The following is a 9,051-nucleotide window of genomic DNA, read 5'->3' on the forward strand; positions in this document are numbered from 1 at the left end:
AAAAAAAAATGATAGATTCAATGCATCCGGCGCCGGCGCAGAAGTGTTTTCTTCAAGTTTGGGCCGGTTAAGGTCCATCTACAAATAGCACTGTACATATCGTTTTTAAATTGATGTTTCAACCCAAAGAAATTTAAGCATCAAAAAGTGTCAGTATTATACTGTAATTTCTAAACTATAAATTCATTTTTATTGTGCTTATGCTACCGCGACTATGCTTTTGTGCGCGTTTAAAAGAATTCGACATTTATACACGCTCCCTCTACTGGTTGAACAGTCCCGTCATACATCGCGTGGCCAACGGCTCTCCCAACCGAAAGCTCGCTCAATGAATTGCCGTCTTCAATTTACACTGGTAGATTTCCTGAAATCTTTTGAAGAAAGCCCGGCCAGGAAAGAACTGTGAACCACTCCTATGCCGCGGACACCACTGTCCTTCAGTGTAGTTGACTAGGGTGGCGGAGCGTGCGTTCCTGGGCTCGCTTCTGAGGTTTTGGTCGGGGAGGCTGTGGGACTTCGGCGCTGGTCCCGAGAGATGATGGAGCTAGAGATGGCCAGTAGCCGGGTTGAACTGGGAGCTGTGGGGGACCCGCTGCAGCCACAGACACCGAGCAGGCATGAAAAGAGTCTGGGACTACTCACCGCTAAGTTTGTAACTTTGCTGCAGGAGGCCAAGGACGGAGTGCTGGATCTGAAAGCTGTGAGCATGCAAAGCAGTCTTTGTTGTTAGCTAGCACATGTCATCTGGAGCTGCCTGCTGTCGTTAAGGTTTCATGCTCTTTTTGCTAGCCTGTCTGTTAGCATAGCCTAGCTTTCTGACAGTCTTGATTTGAATCCCCGATAGCTGCATCGGAAGTGGAAACATCCGGGTTACTTTTAACGCAAACGCCAATGTGTTTACTTTTCCCGAAAGCACCCCAATTCAAAGTTTGGGAGTATTACCTTTTCAACTTTTCCAGGGTGCCCCCTGCAGATTTCCAAGTGCACGAAGTGGGTCAGCCTTTGTCGCTGTTTTCTGAGCTCGTGTATCTTTACACATGGACAATGCAGCATGATCGATTAATAAAACGACATTCGTATTCTATTCAAGTGATTTTGGTTTTGTCTCAAAAATTCATATACTTTTTACTATAACCTTGTATCCCTACGAGTTAAATTTGACTCGAGTAACATTACGTGCTTAATCAGTTACAAGATATTATCCACTTCCTCTAGTTTTTCAGTCAAACCACACACAAATGCTGGTTGAGCAGTATGAGCATGCACCTGCAGCCAGCAGAGCAAGTATCGACTTATCAGCACACATGCCTATACACACTGTGGTTATCGTGGCTTTATTTTCCACTAAACTTGGCACAACACTTTGGTTCAGAAGGAAGTTGATCAACACCAGTTCTTCGTGTTGGTTTGAACAGTATGCCAGCTCTCGGGTATTAATTATTTAAATTTCACACTGTTTTGAAATACACTTTCTTTTTATGTGCCGTTCTGTGAGTCAGGCAGCGGACACATTGGCAGTACGGCAGAAGCGGCGGATCTATGACATCACTAATGTGTTGGAGGGAATTGGCCTGATAGAGAAAAAGTCAAAGAACAGTATCCAATGGAAGTAAGTCCACTAACTCTTGAGTTGTACTCGCCAAGGTTTGCTGTTTTAAAAGATAACCGATGCCCACTCGGATTACATCTTTCTGTGCATCCTGATGTATGTGTGAGCCACAAAGGGTGAAGAATTACACGCTCAGCACACATAAACTTACACCCATTCTGTTTCAAATCACACAGTTTTGGAGGAGGGACCCGGTACTGTCTCATGCAAATGATACTGAATATTGCATTTATTACCATGTCGAAGCCATTATCAATAAAAATGTATTGCATATAACGATGCGAGTGGCTATTCAGTCTTGCCAATTTAGAGGCTATTTGGCCACTCCCAGTGTGATATAATAAGCAACATCTAGTGATTTTAAAAAAATCTTGGTATTTTTGGAGACTCCAAGACTCTCCAAAGCAGGAGATATTCATCCTTGTGCAGTCCACAGTGTAAATGAGTGGTACTTGAAGCCATCAATGGTTAATTAAACAACAACTGCACTCAAAGCAAGTGCCCATACCAATTTGATTGCCTTTTCACTATTGAAGGCAACAGTTCATCAACAACCTCTTGAATTCCAATATACACTTGTATGAATCAAATTATGATGTCAAAATGTGGCGAAACCAACAGCTCACTAGCATATACATTTTTTTTAATAAGCAGATATCCAGATATTTATTTGGCTTTTAATTTCACACTTGATGGATGGGCAGGCACCCCAGAGACCCAACTGTTTTTATTTAAACAATTAAGTAGTTAGCTCGGTAGGTTAGTTAGGTAGTTGAAATTCTCACAGCAGCAACATTCACACTTGCATACGTGAATGAAGAAAAAAAGTAAAAAGCAGCATTGAGGAGGAATGAGAATAAATTTGATTCAAATCCAAGCAACATGAAGGGGCCCAAAAAAGTAATCATAAATAAAAGAATAAATACGTCAAAATAAACATCTTTAAGATTGAGTGACAAATGTGCTTGTCTGTTTTTGATCATTTATTTGTGTATGTGTTTCAGGGGTGTTGGCCCAGGTTGTAATACAAGAGAGATAGCGGACAAGCTGATTGACCTGAAGGCAGAACTTGATGATCTGGCCGTCAGAGAACATGAGCTGGACCAGCAGAGAGTCTGGGTGCAGCAGAGCATCAAGAATGTCACAGACGACTCCAACAACAGTCCATATCCTTTTTTAGTTACTATTAACCTGTAAAAAAAAAAAAAAAAAAAATGTGTTGCATCTTGGACACACACTCAGGTTTACGGCAAGTGGTACGGCTCAGCTCGCCGTGGCATGGTTTGCAGCACTAAACACAGGTCTGACTTGTTTCCAACGGGTTGGCGAGGATTCATCCTGATCTACTCCGCTTGTTGGGAAATGGCTTTCTTAAGAATATTGGACTCAATGTTTTTTTCTGACCAATTAGCCCTTAACGCACTTATACTATGGCATATGTGAAACATGAGGACCTCTGTGGAGCTTTCAAAGGTAAGTCCTCTGTGAAACTCACTCTCATTTGTCCTGTTCTGTCACCTCAGCCTTACGATTTCAAATGTTTCATGAGCCATCGCCGATGATGTGTCCTTCCGCAGGTGATACGCTTCTAGCAATACGTGCCCCCATTGGCACTCAGCTAGAGGTGCCCAGACCAGAATCTGTAAGTACTGTGCGTATCACATTTCCAGATGGCCACCTTCTGCTCTTGTGCATTTTTTTTTTCTGACCGCGCATGTGTAAATACAGGTTTTGAATGGACAAAAGAAATATCAGATCCGTTTGAAAAGTTCTTCTGGCCCCATTGAGGTTTTACTAGTCAACAAGGACCCGTCCAGTGCCTCTCCAGTTGTTTTGCCTGTCCCTCCTCCCGATGACGTACTTCAGAGCCTCCCAGCACCGTCGCCCTCCTCCCAGGTCCAGATGTCAGCTTTACTATTAGTCTCATTTGGTTTGGTCCATTAACTGTGGAGAAAAGCATACAAAAACTCTCTCGTGTTTTTAATCTAATGCAAATCATATGCCTCGACGTGACTTACTTTTTCACACTTCTCAATTGCTCCGCGTAGGCTCCAAAAGCAGCTCCAGAACCTGTGAAAACTGGATGTTCCACAACATCATCCGTTAGCCAGCCAACCTCAGTTACAGGTCTGGAACAAAGTCTCTAATTTGTCTAATGTCTTTTTTTAATACATTAGAATCTGTCAACTGATGATTTATTTGTTGGGCGTGCGGATCATATTGTTTGTATCACAGCCATACTTTGTGCAAGTAACTGTACCGTACTTGTGACAGAGACCAAAAAGTCTATTTCGATTACATTTTGATCCATTTATGATATTTTCCTCATATATTCAATGACATTTCACAGTTTAAGATACCAGTTTTAATACCGTATTTATTATACATCTACAGTTGCATAGACAGGTGAAGGATGCCCAAACGACTGGAACTTTGTGGTCACTTGCGGCCAGTACATTTTATTGAGAGTGGTGCACAGAGCCACTATTATCGGTTATTTACCACGTCATCTTACATGACCCGCTCTGTTTTCAGAAGTCTCAAGCACCACACCGCTCAATCCTACCACAGATGCTCCCACTGCCGTTCCTCAGCAACTTCAATCCTCTGCCTCCTTGGATGGATCTGCGTCGTCATCTGCGTCTGCAGTGTTTGAACCAATGAAGTCAGACCCATCTGAACGTGAGCACGCCTATCTAGTCACGTCGTAGTCAGCAGAGTTACAATGCGCCACTGAAATACAACGATTCAGTGGGAACTATAAACTGCCAATTCAGTTAAAAAAGGAGAAAATCGTATCGGTGGATACTTAAAATACTTTTTTTTTTTAATGCGCAAAAAGCATGTTGCAGCATCTTTGGACTTGTTTTAATCATATTCCAGGGACATAGGATCACTTTCAGTTAGTCGTCAATTTTCTTCCAAAACATGAAGCTTAAGTTGAAAAGCCAAGACAGTTTTCGGAATGACAGTGACCTCACGCAAGCATCCAAATCAATGAAAGGTTTTATTGGCCTGGTCATAACCCAGAAGACGTGAATTTGGGTTGATCTGACGAGGGCTGAGCACAGATGCTCTCATAATCTCGCACATTCAAAGTGCTTCTGAAGAGTTGGCAAGTATTGCCAAGCCAAGATCAATTTGAGGTTACTCACGCTTAAGAAGATTCTACTTTCTTGTTCAGTGTTTCTTGAAAACAGTGTCGTGTGTGGACAGTATGTATCATGCATATACTTCTGTGTTACATTCAATTCCTTTGTGTCGAGAATAACATTGTCCATTTTACTTGTGTGCTATATAGACAAAATTCTTGCTTTATTTGTGTTGATTTCTACAGTGCTGGACTTTCCCAAAGAGCTTTCGGAAATGTTTGATCCGACAAAAGGTGAAATAAATGACTGACAAATTGTTGTAATGCGAAGGGAGCCTTTAGGAAAAAATGCACTTACATACGGTATCTTTATTTTGCAGAGATCATGAGCGGAGATTTGTTGGAGGACCTGATGTCATCAGAAGGTGTGAAACATAAATTCCTCTCTCTTTTTGCCATAATGTGTTGGTCAAACTACAATTTTCTGAAGCGGGGTACACACACTGATACCATTTTATTCCAATTTTCAGTATTTTTGGGGGTTTATGTGAGACGTCACATATTTTGAGGGGGGGGGGGTGTCATGTGTTGTTACTGCTCTTACATTGCTGTGTACTTGAGACACACCACATGACATCTCCCACTACATTTGCGGTCAAATACAAAGAAGAGGAAGAGCAGGGGTGTTAGTAGTAGAAGAAACTCGGCTAACTGTTGTTTATCTGGTATCTATATTACGGTTGAGATGAACTGACTTTGGAACCACGGTATATGAATACTACTAGACTCACAACCAGTTGCTCCCTGATTTGTGGCCTATAACAGCACAAGCGTCTCATCGCTTCGTGATTGCCTATCATTCTGTTTCACGTCACAATCACAGAGTCCGTGGTTCACTGGACGAGATGTTGGCCACACATCGAAGGATCATGAATATTGAACACAGTTCAACATTGACGGCCCCGACCTTTTTATGAGCAGAGGAAAAATCAATCATAATAACTCGCACCACAGAATATCTGATAATATGGTTGACGCTAACTTTTGTTAGAAATGCCGCACATTGGCCTGATTTATTGGTATGTTACCACGTTGAAATGAAATGTATTTATTGTATTATGTGCGTGTATGGCTTGGCCTGATACATTTCTCTTCCCGATCTGCTTTTAGTATTCTCGCCCCTCCTGCGTCTGTCGCCCCCACCTAGTGACCACGACTACATATACAACCTGGATGAGACGGAAGGCCTGTGTGACCTCTTTGATGTTCCCATTTTAAACCTCTGACCCAAAGACAACCATCACAGAGGGGGAACCCCTCGAGGTTAATGCCGCCCTAACTCCCTTCGTTGACTGTGAAGGTGAGCATGAAACAATACAAACTGGATCGGTGTTGACAGACTCCTTTTGAGCTAGGAGCTCAACCTGACCTCAGTCGCGCCACTTCAGCCACGGGATGGAAACCACCGGCGAGATCCCAAATTTTTATTTTCAGCTTTTCCAAGAATCATAACACAACAGAAAAAAAATATATATTTTTGGATTGTTGTTTATATGTATGTAAATGTTACATCTATGTATGTTCTTGCAAATGAATGTGTGAAGGCTTTTGCCTATGTGCATATTATGTGGGATTTGTATAAGTCTGGTGTCTTCAGCAAAGAAAAAAAGAATATCTTCCTATCAGGTCCAGTCATGACAACGTAACGAAGCGCAGCCTTTATCAACCACCAGCTGCTCACACATGGCTTGTATCAGTCCAAACGCAGCTGGTTATATATGCACTATCTTTGTGTACATAAAGTATATATTTTGTCTTAGCAGCACATTGTCTAACCATGTACATTTGTGGTGCAGGCATAGAAATAGTTAGCAAATACGCACATCAAACTCAACGTAAACATCTTAAGTAATACAAATATATAAAAACGTTGAGTAGTCTTTTTTTTTCCTCTCAGCGTTTCCCTGATCTCTAAAGACAATGTGCAAAGGACCAAAAATAATCATAAGTGAACAAATTTTATTCTTTGAACATTTGTTTTTCCATTTTGATAGTTGAACATTGCAGTGTGTTTTTAAAGAATTGGGATGGGTTTTTTTGGGGGGGGGTTTTGTTTGTTTTTTTGTCTTAAACTATCCAGCTCAAGTTAACACACTTGAACTTGATGTGCTTTATTTTCATAGTGCTTTTGTCGTTGAAAGTTTTATTGCTATTTATATGAACCATAAGATATTTGGCAAATACCAACGTACTCCCCTCTGCTGAACAAAAAAATGTGATTTGCCTTGCAGCTTTGTCCAGTAATTGCCATGTATTTTGTTCAGTTGGATGTAAAAATCATGCATTTATAAAAAAAAAAAAAAGGCGGTGAGATACATCTTTCCGTTCATTTATGCTCAGCATACAATGGATACGTATTTGTTTTTGAGTCTTTCTGAAATTCTCCCTTTGGCTTTTTTCACCTTTGTATACATACATAGAAGTCAATTGTTACTGTTTAACACAAATGTCATCATTCTCCAAGTGTTCTGTAAAATCCCTTGTGTATTTTTATTTCCCCAGACACACTGTACATACGCGAAATAGTATAGCATTTTTTTTTTTGGACTGCTTGTTATATTAAAGGATTGTTGTGAGTAATTTGCGGCTCTACAATTGGAATACAGTATATGGAATTTATCGCCACTACTTGCTAGACCATCAAAGCATCTTCTCGCGATGCACTTTATATCACTGTGGCCAAATGGGCTGTACTTATTCAGTCCTTGATCACCAGCCAGACATTGTTTTGTGAGTACTCCTTCAAATAGACCAGGATCACTTTGAACTTTAGAGGTGAGGAGAGCACGCCTGGATGTGTAAAGTTTGTGTGTTGGAGTCAAAATTGTACGTTCCCATAGCTTTTAGTTTAGAATCGATGGACACCTGGCAAGCTGTATTTGCAGAAGTGTCTGATTTATTTTTACATCATGGTTATGGTTCCCCTGGGAGGGCCGTTATGACTGTGAACCCATATACAGACATGGCCAAAATTGTTGGTACCCCTCTTTTAATTAATGAAAGAAAAAAACTGATCAAAAACTCATCAACTTGAATCTGAAAAAAGTAATATATAAAGATGTAACCATTGAAAATCAGACATTGCAATGCAAAAGCATTGTGGTTCCAGAGAATTAATTTAAAAAGGAAAACTCATGAAACAGGCCATCTTACAAAATTATGAGCCTTTTATATTTTGTCGCACAACCCTTTGAGATAACCACTGCAATCAAATTGTATGTAACTGCACCAACAATGTTGTCCATCTGTATAAATATATGATTACCATGTATTATTACATATACAGTACAAATTGATGGATCACTATTTTTTTTTAAACCAGAAGCCATTAACAAAATATTTGTTCAACTTTTGTTTCATTTATTTTAGAAGTGTGATTGACATAAGAAATCAAGGTACATACCGTAATTTACCTTTGCGGGCCACATAAAATTATGTGGCGGACCAGCTCTGGCCCCTGGGCCTTGGATATCTGCATGAGCTGTATTGCATATTATGTAAATAAATTAACACTGAAATCTTCTTGGGTTCTTCTGACATTTTTTGACAGGGTCCCGTTGCTGTTATACTTACTACTTTTCTGAATCGTTGATGAGACAAGTACCTCAATGTAGATTTTCTGTTGTAATGTTTTGCTGCTCAGTGTTGAATGAGGTTTTCAAAATTAGAGAAGTAAAATGTAATACACAATGACATTAAGTATTTGTGTGAATTAGATTGAGGGATTGTATTATTTTGAAAAGAGGATAAGATCATGTCTAATTGCAACCATCAATTAACTGTCTTTATTTCAAATTAGAGAAGTTGTGAAGTGAATTATTATCACTTTGTTATCGACATGATTCCTCCTGACATTAAATATTTTTACAGGAACATCTCAGGTGGCAGCTGGGTCACATCCTCTCATGCATTTCATCCTTTTACATACAAACAACATTCCTAAGGCAATGGAATTTAAAACATTTTACTCTAGGCTCAAGTGTGACTGACAAGCTATCCTTACTATATTCTTTCTATATTCCGTCGGATTTAAGGAAAGAAATGGACAGTCACACCAGTGTAGAAATTGGTTTTCCATAGACGTTCCTGTCTTTCTTTTCCAAAACACAAACTTTTTTTTTGTCAATCGCCATTTTAACCCCATGCATTTTTAACAATATGAGTTTATATTAAAAACCATGGTCCAAACTGGGAATTGCGTTCAATTCATATATATATTCCCAAATGGCTTTTGTTTTAGCTTTATTTTGAAATGCTGCAACCGGAATTGGTATGTCAAAAATCAGTTACC

General features: G+C 39.9%; 1 protein-coding gene across 3 annotated transcripts; it reads left to right on the plus strand.

Annotated features, from left to right (window-relative positions):
• Window positions 1–285: 285 nt before the first annotated feature.
• Window positions 286–8,282, plus strand: e2f4 (E2F transcription factor 4). Of its 3 annotated transcripts, none has more exons than XM_086109730.1 (11): window positions 286–700; window positions 1,500–1,609; window positions 2,614–2,774; window positions 3,038–3,082; window positions 3,187–3,260; window positions 3,338–3,505; window positions 3,658–3,736; window positions 4,145–4,291; window positions 4,947–4,994; window positions 5,081–5,125; window positions 5,871–8,282. In XM_086109730.1, the coding sequence occupies exons 1-11, from the start codon at window positions 536–538 to the stop codon at window positions 5,984–5,986; spliced, it is 1,158 nt and encodes a 385-aa protein (XP_085965856.1). In that variant the 5' UTR covers window positions 286–535; the 3' UTR covers window positions 5,987–8,282. The 3 variants fall into 3 exon arrangements, with proteins under 3 accessions (XP_085965856.1, XP_085965857.1, XP_085965858.1); XM_086109731.1 differs by having other exon boundaries at window positions 3,187–3,251; XM_086109732.1 differs by having other exon boundaries at window positions 3,187–3,251; window positions 3,398–3,505.
• Window positions 8,283–9,051: the final 769 nt, after the last annotated feature.

The sequence above is a fragment of the Hippocampus guttulatus genome, chromosome 4, assembly GCF_054856545.1.
Source record: "Hippocampus guttulatus isolate MCC_2025c chromosome 4, RoL_Hgut_1.0, whole genome shotgun sequence".
Lineage (NCBI taxonomy): Eukaryota > Metazoa > Chordata > Actinopteri > Syngnathiformes > Syngnathidae > Hippocampus > Hippocampus guttulatus.

What these genes read in the sequence shown, in the direction of transcription:
- e2f4 (XM_086109730.1), top strand. Translation starts at nt 536, where the DNA reads ATGATGGAGCTAGAGATGGCCAGTAGCCGGGTTGAACTGGGAGCTGTG. An exon ending in CACCGTCGCCCTCCTCCCAG is followed by an intron (nt 3,506 to 3,657) that starts GTCCAGATGTCA and finishes TGCTCCGCGTAG; the next exon opens with GCTCCAAAAGCAGCTCCAGA. An exon ending in GAAGTCAGACCCATCTGAAC is followed by an intron (nt 4,292 to 4,946) that starts GTGAGCACGCCT and finishes TGATTTCTACAG; the next exon opens with TGCTGGACTTTCCCAAAGAG.